Raw genomic sequence first — 18,413 nt, 5'->3', positions numbered from 1 at the left:
CTAAATTTAAGACCAAAATAATCACAAGTAATATATAAATACATAGAAAATGTATATTTTAATGGTGTATATGAAAAAATATATTACAATTAATCAAGAGTCCAAGACACTAAACACACGTGCATATTATATTTTAATTATTATATTAGTTATTTTTATTTTACTATTTTAATTTTTTAACATTAACAAAAAATCAACTAAATATTAAAATCTCAAATGCAAATTAAAATACCAATTAATAATTCATAAAAAATATAATATTAACTTAAAGTATATCAAATTTGTTAAAATTTCTATGATACATATCCTATACAAATTCATATTTTTAATTACTAAAGTAATTTTTCCATTGTTAATACTTTTATTTCTATAAATAATTTGAAATAAAAAAATCATTTTTTGAAATAAATATAGATTTGTGGATTTGATAGATTCAATTTAATATTATATTTTGTAAATAATATTTTTATTTTATAAATAATAAATATGTTCTTATTACTTATTAATGTAATTAAATTAAAATATTAATTAATAATTTGTAAAAATATATAAAAATTAAAATGCATATCATGTGCAATTTAAACATTAAAATAATTATTTATTATTAATATTTTGTTAGTATAATTTTATTGATATTAAAAATCATCTTTCCATATAAACATGGACTTGATAGATTGTTTGTTCTATTAGTTTATAAAATACTAATTTTGAATATTATTGTTCAGAATAGTTAGAATTGTTAAATATAAATATATTTTTTTATATTATTATTTGGTGGGATAAATTTCTATTCATAATGTATCCCATACTATTATCAGCTGATACCGATATGATACACCCCGTATCGGGCATATTGTTACGATATTTAAATCCCTGCTAGAACCTATAAACTTTAACCCGTAGATCTCCTCTTTATCTGTTTCACAAGTCATATATGAGTTAATCATGCACAATGTCCTTAGCTCCTGGATTCTTCTTCAATATGAGCCTAAGACGAAAGCAAGGTGGACTTAAAAGACTACCATTGAAGCTTAGGAAAACCCATCAAAATCAACGTGGAGATGCAAGTCTAAATATCGCCAGGGTTCACATCAGATTTGAATACAAGCATATTTATAAGGAAGGGAATCAATTGGCTGATTGGATGATAAGAAATGAAGGATACTCCACAAGGATTTGAGCATCAGGGTGGAGAGATTGTGATCTTAACCGTTCAACTCTACCTCGTCTTTGCTAATTCTTTGTTCCCCTTGTATAAGAAAAAGGTCCTAAGACTGCTGAGTAGTGTTTTCAATGCATTATTGATTCGATCAGTTGAACCGTTTGAACTGTCACCTTGTTAAAATTTTAGGTCTAATAGTTTTATTAAAACTTATAAATTGGTAAAACAATTGTCCAATTGGGGTGATTGAATTGTTGATCCACCATTCGATCCAATGAGTGAGCCATAGGTTGCATACTAAATGTATATATAAATTTCTAGAGGCCATAGGCCCTTTATTTCACTAATTTTGAGAAAATACCCTTTTTTAACTTCAAATTGCAAATTTTAATAGTTTTTTACAAATAAAAAAATAATAACTGAATTAAAAAACATAAATTAAATATGGGCAAATTTCTTAAAATATCTCTAAGGCTTAGGAAATTGACTAGTTCTACCCTTATTGTTTATATATTGTCTTAAAGTACTCTTAAATTTGTTAACAATTAACTAAATCCTCCCCTGCTGTTAGTTTTAGTGTATGATACTGTTCCATCACAATCCGTCTACATGTGACACACATGAAATGTATAGTTTTTTAAAATCCAATATTACCCTTATGGTCAATTTCACCCTCCATGGCTCGAGTCCCTATACTTGTACGACAACACTTTGTTCATTCACCATTTTGAGACATAAAAGGTTACTGTTGAAGAAGCGAACCTTTTGCAGGTGAAAGGAGAGGCTGTGAAGGAAGAATCCCCCAGAAGAGATGTGATCTGATTTGGTATGTAGCTGAAAGAGGAACCACACGGGAAGAATTTTCTCAGGAATTTGCGTGTCCAGCATTTCCAGCAAGTCCTCCAAAGTTAGGAACATCAGCATTTCCAGCAAAGTTCTGACTGACATAGAAATTTTCGTGTTATTAGTGGGAAAGAAGAGAAGAAGAGTATGAAGAGGAAGTCTTTGTTCTGCGAGTTAATACTGATATAGCGTTTGTTTGGCATCGATGCCGTTGTTCCAGAAAATGGCAACACATCAGCGTCACATAAAAAAAAAAAACAATGTTTTAGGAAATGCCTGTTTGTTTATAACCATTTTTTTTATAAAAAACAGTGCTCCAAGTTATACCTTGAAAATCGGGAAGGCATGGCTTGGAGTAATGTCAAATTTAATCTTTTCCGGAGCTGCAGCTCGTTGCTGCCAACAGGGACATGAGGTGGCGGTGACAGGGACATGATGTGGCACTGGATAATAAGTACCAGTGCTGAAAACGTACCCTGGAGCATTGGTATCAAATAGAAAACGTTGTTGTTGCTTCAAGAAACGTCTTACCTGATAACAACGTTTGCAAACAAAAAAATAAGACATTATTTTCTCAGAAAAAGGTGCTTCCAACCCACACATCAACAGCACCGTTTTCTGTATCTGCAGCATTGATCTCAAACATATACATAATGTAATTTGTAATGGAAATATAGAACGAATTTTTTTTGTATGATGGCGTTTATGGGGTTACTCCATTGCTTGAGTCTTTCGTGAATCTGATGGCTCCGTGATTCTGAATAGTTTAGTGTAGCCTTTAATCAGTTATGTCAAATTGTGAATGGGATTATTAGGTCAGCTTTGGGCCTAGAGGTTTATAACCAGACTAACGCTTGATAGCTTAGTTAAGATGACTAATTCATAATGGGAATCTCTTTCGTTACAACCAAGGTTTTTAAAATCGGATCGGACAGGGAACCATTATGGACCCAATTTTTGGGTTGAATGATCGACTGTATGATCTAAATAGATGGCTTGTTATGACAAAAAAAAAATAAATAAATAATGGCCAAAAACCGTTGTTCGAGTTAATAGTTCGACTACTTGTGTCAGCAATTTGTTGATCAAATCAATGGTTTTTGGCCAAAAAAAAGCAATTTTGGGGTGAAATGGGTGACCATTTCCCTGTTTTCAGGTCCGATCATCTGGTCTAGTCCAATCTTGAAAACTATAATCACAACCACTACTCACCCACTGACCCAATAAGGGAAAAAAAACCCCCAAAACAAAAAGATTATGATCCCTAATACTCTGGGTCACGTAGCCATTTTGCTCGAGTTTGCGTTCTGTGCACCCATGGGTGCACTGGATGCGTGAACCCACCAATAAAAATGTTACACATCAGCATTTCAAATTAATCCTAAAGTTAACAGGATTTCATCCATTAGAGGCTCGAACCCAGTCGAACCGGACATAAAAGGAATAACTTCTTTTAGGGGATTTCATTTGATAATTTCAACTCCCTTTTGTTTCCTCTTCTCCTTCGAGCCCTAATAAGGTGAAATCCATCGGCCAGCACGAAGTCCGACGGTAAGCAAAAAAAAAGGTACTCTCACTCTCACTTACGAACTTCCTCTTCTTCCAATATTCTTCTTTCAACCTCCGTAATAAGTTTCCGCATCACAATTTCTACAAATAAGTTTCAAAGTCAACTTGTGTTGGTTGTGATGATGGATCGACTGGATTTTTACTTGCTTCAGGTTGTGGTTTGTCAGATTTCGGTGGTTTTATAGGCTTAGGGGTATTTTTTCGTGGTGGTCCTACAGGTTCTACAACTAGGGCTAGTTCATCTAGTGATGGAATCGTTGTTTCATCGGGCTTTACAACCTCAGGTGGAGGATCTGCTGACAGGTGGGTCAGTCTCAGCTAGCTTCTCTGTCGCTATTTCAACCTTGATGGCATCTACTACTATTGCCTCTGCAGAGGCAGGTGCTTCAACCTCTAGTAGTGGTTTCGGTCTTGAGGCACTATGGGTAGTTAGAACTTAGAGAAACATCCCATTTTCCTAGTTCCCATTTTTTGTGGTTGATTTTACAACTCTATTTAAATATGTTGTTGTAACACCAAAATTGACCATTTTCCTTGCCTTGTATATTTCCCCTCATGTAGGGCAGAAATCACATCCTTTTGTGTTTTGTCTTTTGATTAGTTATACTAAAGAAGAAGAAGAAGGGAAGAAGATGAATTCTTACCGCCTGAATTCTTTCTGCAGCTGGTGGCTACGAATGCCAGTGGGTGGTGAGTGACCAATGAGATGCTTCTCTGTGTTAGGGCTCGAAGGAGAGAAAGAAACGGGAGGGAGTTTGAATAAAATCCATTTAAGAAATCATTATATATATATATATATATATTTTGTCTTTTTGTGGATGGTTTAACCTGGCTTCTTCATACTTGTTAAGTTATCAAAGTTTCGAAATACACCCGTAGAGTTTTGAAATGGTAATGCACAATATTTTTATTGGTGGGTTCACGCGTGCACTGGACGCGGACTCATTTTGGCCTGGAGGCTCAGTTTGAAAAAAAATACAAATATAAATTTATAGGGTGCAAAACCTTATATTTTATATATGTATTTGCTCTGTAGATATTTGTATTTGTATTCCTTCCAAAAACTCTATATTTTCTGCATTATCTTTTGCCGAGGATCAGCAATCACATTCAGTCGTCATTCTGTCAGATTCTCAAAATATTGTTAACCATTTAAACTCTCGTTTTGTTAAGCTTTCCTTGGAATCTATGTTTTGGGTGGATCTGATTTGCTCCTTGAATTGTTTTCCAGTTCATAACTTGTTTTATTAGTAGATCTAGAAATCAGATTGTTCATGCGTTGGCTCAGGTGCTTTCTGATCTTTTTTTGTGGAGTATTCCCCCTAGTTTTTTTTTAACCTCTTATTGTGTAACTAAATATATCTTTATTTATCAAAAAATTTGCAACATCTAAATTTTTGAAGGATTAAGTGTTTATCTCTAACTTAGGTCAGTTTGGGAAGAGTGCAATGCAAAAGCTTTAAAAATAGGATAAATTTCTTAAAATATCCCTAAGTTTTATGAAATTGATTAGCATTATCTCCACTGTTTAGAAATTGTCTTAAATTATCCATATGTTTTTCTTTTTACAATTGACTAAATTCTCCTTTATTGCTAGTGGCTGTTAGTACACATGTGACACGATGTAATTGTAACATATAGAATTTTTTTAAACCCAATATTATACTTTTGTGGTCAAATTTGTCTTTTTTTGTTATTATTTTAAAATAAAACTCAACATCCACCTTTCAACAAAAACACAACTAAAGGAATTGCTTCATCCTTGAAATCTAATTTTTAGGTGGGAGATGATCGTCCCTATTCACCTCTTCAAACGTGGAGATGATTTCATGTGGGTTTTAGGTTGTATATGGTTTCGGTAGACATCTCTATCAATTGGAATGCCTTTGCATATAGAAAAAATTTGCCATGAGGAGAATACTGACAAAGTGATCTTATCAAATACTTTATTTTAAAAATTTAAAGAAGATTTGGGATAAAATAGTATTTTCCATCTTTCTGTCCCCAAGCTGAGAAGGCTGTGTTTGGTTTGAAAGATAATAAAAGTCTTCATTCGATTCGAAACTCAGCATATAAATCTGCAACCCTTATATCCTTGTCCAACGCTCAAGCTAAATTGTTGATGCACACCGAGGAGGCCCTTAAACCCTTATCTAATGGCTAATTATGACACTCGCCGAGCCACCGACGCCCTTAAACCCTCGTCCAAGAGGAAAAAAGATTCTTCTGGTAAGGATTCCGGCGATAAGCGCCACAAGACACACGACAAATCGCCGGAAAAACCAACCTCTGATGCCAAGAAAAGCCCTTTCACGCGACTTTTCTCGGAGGAAGACGAGATCCATATCCTGACTGACTTCCATGACATCACCAAAGCGGTTAAAACCTCCGAGACTACGGCAGCCTCCGCTGCGAAGCTCTTCGATCGCATTAAGAACTCCCTCAGTAATGAAGTCAGCCAGATTCAACTGCTCGCTAAGCTCCGTAAGTTTCGATAGAAGTACAATAAGCAAGTGGAGAACAAATCGTTCATGAAGACTTCTCACGTCCGGGACCTTTTCGAGCTGTCGCAAGATCTGGGACGAGGAACCGGCAAAGGAGAAGACGCATTCGGACGGTTCTGTCGAGAAGGAGTCACCAAATGTTGTTACTCTTTGGGCAAGGTCTAAAACCCTAAACAGAAAGAAGGAAAAACCGATATCCGGAAATCAAGAGGAGAGTCAAAAGCCCCGAAACCATACCTGGCCGACTGAAAATGGAGAAACAGATGTGGATGATGAGTCGCTTGAAAATGGAGAAACAGATGTGGATGATGAATCGACTGAAAATGGAGAAACAGGGATGGATGATGAGTCGACTGAAAATGGAGAAACCTCCGCGGACGATGGGCCAATTGAAAATGGAGACACGGACGTGAATGATGAGTTCACCAAAAATGGAGAAAACAACTCCGCGGACGATAGGCCGGCTGAAAACGGGGAAGCCACTTCTTCTGTAAATATGCAGACGGTCGTCAGGCCAGCTGAAAACGGAGAAACCGTTTCTTCTGTAAATTTGGAGAAACTCACGTATTTGATGCCCCGGTATTTGGACGAGTCACTTCTGAGGCATTTCAACGAAAAATGGCGGTTGCAACAGATTGCTGAAACTGAGGTTCGTGCTAAGCGGTTTAAGTTGATTCATGTTCACATCAGGCTGATTTTGATGGCCATTCTCTCTTCGCCGCCTGAGGCATAAGCCAATGGAGTTGGGCAGGTTTTTTGGTACAATATATCTGTATATGCTTTAAAAAGATACTCTTCTTTTAGTTCTTTCCGACATGTTCAATTAGTTGTTACAATTTTTTTAGGTTTTCTTTCTTGTGAGTAAACTGGATTCAAGCAAGTGATTTTTTAATGGCAATTATGGGTTTAATTTCTTCATATGATTCTGCACATTTTCCATTATTCTGAGACTCGTATCTGAATAAACTTCAACACATTTTGAGACCTAATTTTTACATTCTATTTATGGTTTTTAGTGCTTCATTTAAATACAACTCTCATTGCTAATATTTGGTCATGGTAATTTCTAAAGCCAATGAAATAGATATTCTTTAAAATAACACCCAAACATGATTGAAACAAGAACATGGAGTTCTTTGGTTCTGAAGTTTAAGCTGGGGAAGGGTTTGATTCTGAGTGTTACATCATTGGTTTACTGGATACAGAGAGATTGTAATTGTAATAGTAGAATATTCAAGTAATATGAACAACAATGACTGTCATACATCTACCAATTACTTATCCGGTTAATATTTTATTTTACACATTATGAGTTATTGTAAGTTTAAGTGGTCAGCCCTCTGTTAGGCTGCCTCTGGGTTCAAATGCATGGATTTATTTCAGGTGTTTAGATAGCTGAGAACCAACCATTGTCATTTAAAGAAAAAAATGTCATTAATCAAAGTACATGAAGTGTCTCAAAAAGTACTCCAAGTTGGAAAATTGCTCAACAAAGTACATGAAGCTTCATATTCTTTGTACTTGAGCTATTATCAATAGTTTTCTACGGTGCACAAGGCATACATGTATGCATGCATATTTCTTTCTTGGTAACAGTGTTTTAAAAAACTACCAGAAGGCTAAACTGTTTTTGCCTTCGGGTTGGGGGTCATCGAACTGTTTTTGCCTCCGAGTTGCAAGTCACCGGTTTGATCAGTCAGGTCGAACAGTTCAAACCATGCCATGTCAGTGTGTATATATATACATATTTTATCAATGAATAATGTGTAATTATATTTTAGATATGATATATGCATTATTTTATATTTAATTTATTTTTGTAATTCAGTTTTTAACTTTTTATTTATAAAAATATTAAAAACTGTGATTTGAGGTTAAAAAAGGAGGGTTTTTTTTTTGTAAAATAGCGGGGCAAGGCCCTACTGTGCCTTGGGGCGCATAGATCTCGAAAAGTTATGGTGTCTCGAAATTTGCATACACGATTAGTGCAACCCGTGACCCTATCACTGGGTTGAGTGGGTCAACGGTCCAACTGTTTGGTTCAGACGGATTTTGACATTTATCCGGATTTTATTTGAACCGGACCTAGAATCTTGACTGGTTTAAATGGGTTGACCAACTGGGTTAACGGTGGATTAAAAACATTGTTTGGTAGCATAGTTGTGGCCTCGAGAAATAAAAGCATTTGCTATGAACTGCAGATTTTCAACTTGATACAGTGAAGGAACAGGTTGCCAGAAATAATGAGCCTCTACAAAGATGAAAGATGTAGGAGTCATTATAAAGTATATCAGTGAAACTAGGATAGTGCAGTTTGTGGCTTGTTTAAGAAAGAGGATTGTTTCGGTAACCAATTTCTGATGATGTTAATCTCTTTCAAATGTGAAAACCATCAAACATTTTGCTTTTTGAATTGCTTGGTGAAAGCAAGGTTTGGCTGAACACCATGGCTGTTCAGCAGGTTGTACGCCAGTGTTTGAATATATGTGGCTCTCACCTTTTATAGTGGGCCCATGAATTTATCATTGGTTCCACAGCCTGATGAACAGCCATCGTTGAAAACCATCAAGCTTAACATGCTCTAGAATTTCTCCACAAGATTGAATAAAAAGCATAAAATCCCCTAGATTTGTAGATGAAAGATTGGAAGGAGCTCGCCACTTAGCCAGCTAGGTCCAGATTGTTACAACATTGAGGAGCTAGCCACAGGCCTTTTGTGGTCTGTGGAGTGTGTAAAATGCCCTACAATATTAAGGACCATCTCGAATCTGGCAACCACCAATTCCATGACCATAGATTAGACTCTTCTGGGGATACAATGAGGTCATATTCCTAGAATCAAGAGAGTTCTCCATCCTTGCATCCTACTGGAATGGGACCCTACACTATAAATACATTCAATTCTACGAAGCAAAAGAGGCTCAATATCAAATCCATTGTTAGTTCTGCACTTCTCAGCTACGTTGGTGGCTAAACTCTGATAAATCTGTTGATTTGAACTTTGGCAAGTAGACATTATTTCATGAGATCTGAAAATATTATTTTTCAGGATTTGGTTTCCATGTTCCGTTACTCTGGGAAGTGAGTGTATTTTGAACACAAAGAAATTGGGCAATGTCTCACTGATTTTTCATTATACACGGTGCAATCATGCCTCCAGATCACCACTTAATTCTCAAATCCGGAAACAATGTAGCTTGTTGGGCAGACATAAAATTTAAGCTAAAACGTAGACCAGTTTTTCTTAAATATGGAAAATGAATTATTTGCTATTTTATGAGTTTTTTATTAATTTGGCCACCGTAAAATGTTTCGGCAATTACTTATAAGCTTTAGCAATTGATTTTCTGAATAGGGGTTTATTTTTACAGGCAAAATTTTCCAAGTCCAATTAAACATAGAAAACATTTTCTTTTCCTTCGTTTTATGTTTACATCCAATAAAACAGCCCAAACGATGAAATTGCATTCAGGAATCAGGAGTCATCTGCTACACTTTGCTTGAAAATTTGCCTTCCAGAGGAAAGTTCGATTTGTATGACAATTAACATTAAAAATCATCAACGTGGGCATTTGGTCTAGTGGTATGATTCTCGCTTAGGGTGCGAGAGGTCCCGAGTTCAATTCTCGGAATGCCCCCAACAGGTCGATGGCGTTCTCTATTTTTTTTTTGTTTATTACTTACACAACCAAAACCTAGAAAATAGGGGCCTTGAGGGAGGGCTACCACTGTTCTCGTTTCCCCATAAAAATTTAAGAAAAAGGCATTCCATTCACAAACCTAGCTTTGGTAAAATTACCCCCCAAAAAAAACTAGTTTTTTCTCTATTTTTTATTTATTATACAACCAAAACCTAGAACATAGGGGGCTTGAGGGAGGGCTACCACTGTTCTCGTTTCCCCATAAACAATTAAGAAAAAAGTATTCCATTCACAAGTTACCAAAAAGAAACCTAGCTTTGATAGTTAGTTTATCCATCCAAAAAAAAAAACTTTGGCAGAAAATATTTGGCTCCAACCTGCTATATAGCTATACAACAAACACATTTTAATGTTTACTTTAACATTTAGGATTGGCATTTAAGATACAGAGTAGCTATGGTATGAGCAAAGCAATGCCTAATTTCAACAAATCAACTTAAATAGATTAGACTCAGGTGCATTTGCTTCGTAGCTGGAATTGGAAACAAAAATTGGTATTAGAATTAAAATCAGTTGGAATGGAATTTCCTAAGACTATGTTTGATTTGAAGGAGAAAATAGGAAAAGAAAAATGTAGGAAAATCTTTATAAATCTTGTATAAATTTTTTTACCTTTTTCTTTCTTTTCCTATTTTTTTCCTGCAAACCAAACATAACCTAAGGATAAAAGAGGGAAAATAAAATTCTAAATCTGTCCAACCAAATAATTAGAGATTTCGTGAGACTGACTCATGATGCACCGGATTCGGGGAGTTGGAACATTTTATGTTGGCAAGTGCTCCAGATTCGTCTAAACCTCCCCTTCATTGTCAATGAATAAGGTGAAATGAAATTTTAGAAATCCCTTGAACCTACCCTGAAAAAGGCCTTCAAGCCTCCCATCAAGTTTGACCTACCCTTGAGAGAATTACAAACCCCATATGTTACTCTGTAAACTAGCGGAGTTACCCGTGCTGAGCACGGCTTGAATATTTGTATATTTTTATTTTTTTGTCGAAAGAAATGAAAAACTTTTATCAGCGAACGCAAGTAAGGTCAAACTGTGGCGACAACCAAAGAGAAAAGGGAGAGAGAGAGAGAGAGAGGGCGGGAAGAACAATCTGCTTACCATGGAGAGAGTGGCTCTATGCATGGTTTTGATGGCGCAATATTTTAAATCAGGGAAGAACTTGGGTCGTCGTGTTTTGCTCATGATGATGTGTTTGGCGGCACCAATCCGGCTTCCAAGTTCAATTGTTGGGAGTTGGAGATGATAGATCGACGGGTGGACTTACCGATCCTTAGATTGAGACGAATCTCTAAGAGAACGCTCTTTAGACCCTCTTCACATTCGTTGAATATTGAGTTTGGCAGGGTCATATAGGAACCGATGACAACGACCTCGTCGGTCTTGAGTTCCTCCCAAGCGTTCTAGAGGTGGAAGCAAAAGCAATCAGGCGCTTCGATCCATCTGATCCCTGAAGCGTCGACGGCGTTATTGTCCAAGATTCCAAACCAAGAAATCTTGTTCTTGTCGTAGACGACCGGAGAGCCATCTCGAATCATCTCCTGGAGCTTGAACACCACCTGCTGATCGAGTATCACCACAAACCTGTCGGTGATTGCGAAGTCGTGCATCATGATGGGCTCAGTAACAGGAATCTCAATGTCAGATGACTTCTGGCCATCTAGGGAGAAGCTGTAGTACTTAAGGTATGGCTTCTGAACGACATCGTTTGCCCGAGACTGGGTCGAGCTTGGGGTGAGCAATCATGGCAGACTGGAGCTGACCCTGGAGGTCATAACGGCCGACTGTCTCAAGGTCACCGGAGGGAGTGATACGAACTTGGTAAGGGAGATCGTCTTCGAACATGGCAAGAAGACGACGATTAAACTTGGGTGTGATCGACAATCCCAAAAAGTACTCTAGCATAGAAGAGGAGCCGAGCAATACCAGAGTGGCTGTGAAGCTCACCAATGGCCTTCGAAAAGATGGGGCGACCAAGGGCTTGTTACTGAATGAAACGTTGTGTCTCAGTGAAGCGGCAAATGTAGCTAGCTGAGCCGTCGTGGGTGCTAACAGCGTAAACCATGCCATCACCATCGAAGAAATGGTGACCGACGACGGGCTCGAACAGGGGATTGGCGTCGTTACGAACGTAGACGCCTTGAATGCAATCAGAGAACAAGACAAGTGGACCACGACTCCTTTTGGACAGATCCAAGGTTTCAGTTTCTTCATAGGGAGGACCCATCCTGCTATTTTTTCACGAAAAAAACAATTTTACGTGCGGATAGCTTTTGTTATATTCATACTAAACAAACGAATTTTTGGGTGAAAAAAGATTAAAGGTTTTTTATTTTTATTAAGGGTTTTTACTGTTCAGTCCACCCTTAAATCTTAGTGGAATGAATCTTAACCGTGGATAAAAAAATAGGAGGGGCTGTGATTTCAGATTTCTGAAGTGGAGTGTATTCTATTTATCCCTTTTTATTAAAGATTGAAAGATATTTCAGTGATCAAACAACAATACTAACAATTGTTAGATTTCTAAGAAGAAGCTTATAAGTACTTTATACCCAAAGGTTAGGAGAGGTTTAAGACCCAAGGTTCAAAATATCATATGCCCGATACATATTTTTATTGTTTTTTTTTTATTTTTTTTTACAACTGATTCGGGGGGCCGGTTTAGGTTTCCTCTACCCCTTAAACCGACTAGACCTCCGATACACTCACTGTAGGGGCATATTGGAGGGGTCTGGGAACAATACGTATCGATACTTTGAATCTTGTTAAGACTTTTTCCTTCTTAGAAAAAATCAGGGAGGTTTAAGGGATTTACCCGAAAATATAAATTAATTTTTTTCCTATGATATGGAAAAATTAACTTTCCATATCATATCGGATGAGATGGCCCAATCAACTTTCAACTTTCTGTTTACGTGGATATGGGTTATCGCAAGTAACCAGTTTCAAAAACAACAATTAAAATCACATTTGAAAAAAGAAATTCATTTTAAGAAAAAACGTTAACTTACGAAAAAGCACTGACCGTCATTCTCCCTGATATCTTCAGCTCACCACCCCTGTTGAATCATCGTTGACAACAATGGTTTCTCTTCGGTGTCACCTCGTCACCCTTGTGCTTCTTCAAGTGATCCTCATCCTCTTGCTCTCTCACCCAGTCAAATCCGATGGTAAGCAATTAAGCATTGTCTCTCTTCCTTTCTTTTCTTAATTTTGCTCTTGCAGATCTTTTACTTTGATGGGTTTGTCTTGTTTGGTTTTATTTTTCTACCAATTTATATATGTTCATCATTCTTTCATTCTTGCGTGATTTGGGTCTTCATTTCAAGTTCCAAGCATATTGGATCTCTTTATCTTCAGTGGTTGCATTGCAAGTCTGAATTTGCTGATTAATGGGATTTTTCTGATAGAATAACATTCGCTTGATTGGGAGGAAGATCCTGATGCCTGGTTCTCCTAAAACGTCATTAGGTGACGATCTGAATGCATTGTGTCTGAAAAGGGAACTAGATAGGGGAGAAAAATGCATGTTGCAAATATCCATTTGACTAGGTATCATATTCTGTAGTGTTACTCATTCTCTCTCTCTCTCCCTGGTAGTTCAATGATTCAAAGAATTGGTTTTGAGATTTTTTTCGTTTTTCTTGCTGGGCTCTTATCTATTAGACAAGTGCTATAGGAACATGCAGGAGGAATACATCCATATTATTTGCAAGGATCTAAGGCTTACCATCACCTTATTAGTTGTCTCAACTACGGTAGTTTTGTCATGAAATAGAACTTCTCCTCTATAACAAATTGTTTAATGTGTCCTAAATCTGATTCCCTCGATCTATATCTTGAATTACTGACAGAAAATAATAATGTAATGGAGTATTCAGTTAACGGATAAGTTAAAGACTCTTTTAAATTTTAATTAACGTATAAAAAACTAATTACCGGTTACTTAAATAAACCCAATAACTACTGTATACGTGGCAGAGGTACAGGTTTTAGACATAATATGGTTTTCCATATCATAGTCGGACCCTTGTAAACAAACTCCACTTTTTTTAATGGAAAAGCAGACAACCCGTCGATCACCGACAAGACAAGCAGGGGAAAGCATAGACAGTCTGTTACGAGGAAAAAGTTTGAGAGAATGACGGTTCAGCCTCGGATCAAAATTTTTGGGCGCAAAGTACATTTAGGAAAGGTGCTAGTTCGCAATTTGATGCCAATTCACCAGCCGCATTGGTATGTAGAGTGGGGTATTTGACATTTTGAATGTTAATAGGTCTGCAGTGGAATTCATAAATCTGCAATAGGCCTATCCGTATTTTTCCGAAAAAAATTTCAAATTTCAAACTTTTCTGAATTACTAAAGAGGGCGAAAAACAGCAAACCCTAATCTTCTGATCCAGATACAAAAAAAAGGAAACCTAACCCGACAGTCTCACATACCAATCAATCCACTATTGATGAAAACCCAGATCAATGAAAGAAAAGCGAATACAGCAACCCTAGAATGTCAATTACGAAGACACAGATTACACATCAAAGAGTTATCTTCATCAACCCAAGTTTGGGAAGAAAAAAAAAAGCAAGCAAATAAATCCACCATGGACTGAGGAGTTTTAAACTACCAACAACCACTAAATCATTTCCATATCTCCCATTTCCCTAGTTGAGAAACCCTAATCTTTCAATTCTTTTCAAGAAGAAAAGTGTCGTTTATTTCTTCCCTCGTCTCTTAGGGGCTAATTTTTCACTTGGCGAGCATTTGCTGTTGGGCCTGATTCTCCTGCTGCTGTTGGTAGTTGAGTGGCCTCCTGAAAAGCATGATGTGTGGCTCGGGGCGATGGATGGCGTAGTGCACCCACCCTCGGCTTTGCTGAACCCCAATCGCTCTCCATTCGTTCTGAAAACATATAAAATCATCATTAATTCCTTACATTTTTGGCTCTTCAAAGCATTTCTTCTTGACATCAAACAGAACCAGAAAAAGCCCTAATGAAATTTGAATCGACGTTCGTTCACTTCCACTTACTTCAGAGAGAAGACGATTCTTTGGGAGCAGTTTGGCCACTTCAGGAGGAAGAACGACGTGCCTGCAAAGATTCAGAAGACAAGATTCTCAAGAGGGCTTCTTCCAATGTGTAGCCATAACTCAAGCAGAATGAGAGAAAAGAAGGGATTTCCAATTTCGATACCTGTATTCATAAGTATCATCGAAGTATTTCTCAGAATACTGGATCTGACCCATTTCTATTTCCTTGGCTTGATTGTCTTACGGAAAAGAAAACCAGAAGAAAGAGAAAAAAATTGTTCGATTTTGGACTATACAATCTACAAAAAAAAAGAATAAAAAGAACAGCAAACGAAATGCGTTTATCCCTGAAGATTGAATCGAGTAGATTATAGCTTGATCAATCGAATGATCGATTCTTCGGAGATAAAGAAAGGAACAAACAGGATAAGAACAAGAACGAAAACAGTGGTTACCTGATGAAGGGGCGACCGAGAAAGAGAAGCACTCAGTCGCGCTGTCGTTGTCGTCGAGTTATTGCGTATTCGGTGGAGGCTTGAGAGAGTGTGATTTATTTATTTTCCCTTTTTTATTTTTTCCAATCCAACAAATGATGAAAATGCTAATCCACGTGTCAATCTTTGGATCAATCTCATCAAAATCATTGAAACCTTTTCCGATCCGTTTTGATTTTCAAAATTTAAATTTCCCTCATTTTGATTTTTGACTACGACCAAGATTGCCGGATGATGATCTTGTTCAAATCAACGGTTACTGTTTATGCTTAATTTCTCTCTCATGTGGTTTGCAAAACAATATCAAGGTAGAACAACTTGACCCGTCTGGACTTCAGGTTTTATCATAATTAATTATTTATAGGGTAAATTACATAAACCCGCCCTATAATTAATTATTTACCCCTCGAACTTTTCTTCTAGAAAAAAAACCCTAAATTTTTGGATTTCAGTGCATTGGCCCTAGTTAACATTTCATCAGTTAATTTGGTGAAATATTAAGCTTAAACATTTTCACAACACTAATATCCTTATTTTAGAACATTTTGTCTTTTTAAATTGAGCTGTGTTTGTTTGCGGTATAAATACTGGATGAATTTTACACTTTAGTCCAATTTTGTAGTCGTTTTATGAAACTTAAGGCTGCATTTGAAAAAGATGCAAATAAGTGTGAATGTAAATATGTAGAGTGTAAAATAGTTCATATAAATTGTAAAATTGGGTTAATTTTTCTAACAAATTTATCTTTTTACCGAACAGACTTTTAGTGTAATGGATGCAAACATGATTTCCAATAAAGCATATGCTTTTTTTTTTATCAAAAGCCAACTTGAATGCAAATTTATTTCTTTTTTATTGATGTACTTTATTATCAATGTAAATATGCATAAATTTAATGTTGCCAAACATAGGCAAAAGTAAACCAAAGTGCAAATTTACCCTGAACCGGAATTTACACTCCATTTGCATCGTTTCCAAGCGCAACCTAAATTACCATAGAAAATTGATGTAAAACTCCTTGTAGGTCAAGCTTTACATCGTAATCTAGGGAAAGTTCACTCTCATAAGAATGATGAAAATATTTACATCGATAAGCACCACTTTTTTAAACCAATGAGCAAGGTTTTCGAACTGCCATTGATCTAGACGGTTTGACCATTCAGCTTAGGAACCGTCTAGGCAACCAATTCTATTTTTACCCCAAACCTGGTTTTGGCCAAAAATTGTTGAAAAAGTTAACAACCCATTGACCTAAACAGGCAAACCATCGACCGACCCATTCAATGGTTTTGACCACTTTTTATTTTTAATTATTTTAATTATTTTTAATTTATTTGTCAAAATGGGTCATCGATTTGAACCAGATAGTCAGACCGTCGACCCAGAAACCGGTGGTCAGAATGGTTCCATTTCCATGTCATTTTTTAAAACATTGTCAATGAGTGAAAACTCCTCCAATCTAGCATTTACACTGCATTTAAATGCAGCCTTTTCTAAAATCCTAATACTGTGCTTGGGAAGAGTGTAAATACAAGTATACCCGGCACAAATACAAATGAAGCCTATATGTATTTTATTTGTATTTGCATTTGCATTCTTTCCAAACAGAAATAATATAACTATGTACAGTACAAATACATATAAAATAATACAAAATACAACATTTGCACCCACATATTTGTATCAGTACTCTTTCCAAGCTGAGCCTACCTCACATATTTCTCTCAACTATCTTCAATCAAAGTTGATATTAACAGTGCTTTGAAAATGATTTGTTCATCAACGTCATGATAACTATTTGTAATTTAGAATGCTTATTATTTTTTTGACTCGTGAAGAGAGTACAAATACAAATATATACTCAATTCCTTTTAAACTGAGTCTTTACTTATCGCGAAGCCAAAAGCTTGGAAGGAATGTTCGTTATTGCAAAACAAAGTTTGGGAGGCTAAGTATTACTACACCCTAAGAAAGGATGGCTATTTGTAATTTACCTAAAACTATATACAATTAACCCGCGCTTTGGGGAAAAAAGGGTCAATTACAGGGTTGGACCCATCACCCATTCGCACCCATGGGCCTACAATGGATGGGCCTCTGGTGGTGCACATGGGTTGTCTTATTTGCATCGAGCTAGCCTCCCTTCTGACAAGCCATGCCTAAAGGAAGATTGGTCTGGGCTTGCTATAAATTTATGCAAAAAATATTTTTATAAATTTTTATTGATTGTTGAAATAATTTTTGAATTTTTTTTGCAGTATTCCTTGGATGCAATGTTTAATTTTTGTTTGATTCTGCTAAAAATTTTTATCATTTTATTAGTTTGTCTGCAATTTTTTTTTCTAATATATATATATATTATATATATATATATATAAATGAGCATATTTTTTTCTGAAAATTTTGCCTTTTTAGTTGATATATATATATATATATATATATATATATATATATATATATATATAAACTTTTAAATTTTTATCACTTTATGTATTTTGTAATTGATTTTTTTTTAAATTGTCATTTTCTTGTTTTCTACAATTTATTACTTTTTCTATATAGTTTTTATTATTTTATGTATATTTGCAATTTATGTTTTTATCCAATCTTTATATTTTTTGAGTTTTTTTGTCTTTTTTAGTTTCCAATGTTTTTTTTTTATAATTTCTGTTTTTTACATGTTTCTATTTTCTACAATCTATAAATTTTCCTGTATTTTTTGTTATTTATTTGCAATTTCTGTGTTTTTCTATAATTTTTGGTGCTTTTTCTATAAATTTTATTTTTTATTTTTTTTTCATTTTCTATAATTTCTGTAATTTAAAAATACTTTTTTATTTTGTTTGCAATTTATAGAATTTTATATTTTTGTAATTTTTGTCTTTTATGTATTTTATATTTGAAAATATTTTTTGATTTTTTTCCTTTTTTTCGTGTTTTTAGTTAAAATATTAAAATAAATATGTATATATTTTATATTTTTCTATGAAGGATAAAATGGTTATATATTAACACCTGTTAGTCTTTTTATTGTCAAGATAGTGACATGGTGAATTTTAGACATTGTGAGAAGTTATGGTGAGTTTAAGAGAAATGCTGAAAAG

At 35.5% G+C, this 18,413-nt stretch overlaps 1 protein-coding gene, 1 non-coding gene and 2 pseudogenes across 4 annotated transcripts; 2 read left to right on the top strand and 2 right to left on the bottom strand.

The window, feature by feature from the left end:
* The first annotated feature begins 3,485 nt into the window (after window positions 1-3,485).
* LOC104604638 (uncharacterized) lies at window positions 3,486-7,010 on the top strand (annotated as a pseudogene).
* A 2,634-nt stretch (window positions 7,011-9,644) lies between these two features.
* On the top strand, window positions 9,645-9,716 carry TRNAP-AGG (transfer RNA proline (anticodon AGG)). Its single transcript has one exon. It is a non-coding gene; the product is annotated as a tRNA-Pro (tRNA).
* Window positions 9,717-10,836: 1,120 nt separating this feature from the next.
* LOC104604637 (9-cis-epoxycarotenoid dioxygenase NCED1, chloroplastic-like) lies at window positions 10,837-12,125 on the bottom strand (annotated as a pseudogene).
* A 2,153-nt stretch (window positions 12,126-14,278) lies between these two features.
* On the bottom strand, window positions 14,279-15,402 carry LOC104604585 (cyclin-dependent kinases regulatory subunit 1). Of its 3 annotated transcripts, none has more exons than XM_010269001.2 (4): window positions 15,271-15,402; window positions 14,979-15,114; window positions 14,816-14,876; window positions 14,279-14,686 (listed from the first exon to the last, which is right to left on the bottom strand). In XM_010269001.2, the coding sequence occupies exons 2-4, from the start codon at window positions 15,029-15,031 to the stop codon at window positions 14,534-14,536; spliced, it is 267 nt and encodes an 88-aa protein (XP_010267303.1). In that variant the 5' UTR covers window positions 15,032-15,114; window positions 15,271-15,402; the 3' UTR covers window positions 14,279-14,533. The 3 variants fall into 3 exon arrangements, with proteins under 3 accessions (XP_010267303.1, XP_010267306.1, XP_010267305.1); XM_010269004.2 differs by having other exon boundaries at window positions 14,979-15,054; window positions 15,271-15,354; XM_010269003.3 differs by lacking the exon at window positions 15,271-15,402 and having other exon boundaries at window positions 14,979-15,164.
* Between the last annotated feature and the right edge of the window lie 3,011 nt (window positions 15,403-18,413).

This window comes from Nelumbo nucifera, chromosome 6 (genome assembly GCF_055504915.1).
Source record: "Nelumbo nucifera cultivar China Antique chromosome 6, China Antique-T2T, whole genome shotgun sequence".
Classification (NCBI taxonomy): Eukaryota; Viridiplantae; Streptophyta; class Magnoliopsida; order Proteales; family Nelumbonaceae; genus Nelumbo; species Nelumbo nucifera.
The sequence above is the reverse complement of the archived record's forward strand: the minus strand, read 5'-3'. Positions and strand labels throughout refer to the sequence as shown.

Excerpts from the sequence above, each read along its gene's own strand:
- LOC104604585 (XM_010269001.2), bottom strand. The coding sequence starts at position 15,031 with ATGGGTCAGATCCAGTATTCTGAGAAATACTTCGATGATACTTATGAA. Across the intron at positions 14,877-14,978 it reads GATGATACTTATGAATACAG|GCACGTCGTTCTTCCTCCTG; the intron begins GTATCGAAATTG and ends GAATCTTTGCAG. Across the intron at positions 14,687-14,815 it reads AGAATCGTCTTCTCTCTGAA|AACGAATGGAGAGCGATTGG; the intron begins GTAAGTGGAAGT and ends ATATGTTTTCAG.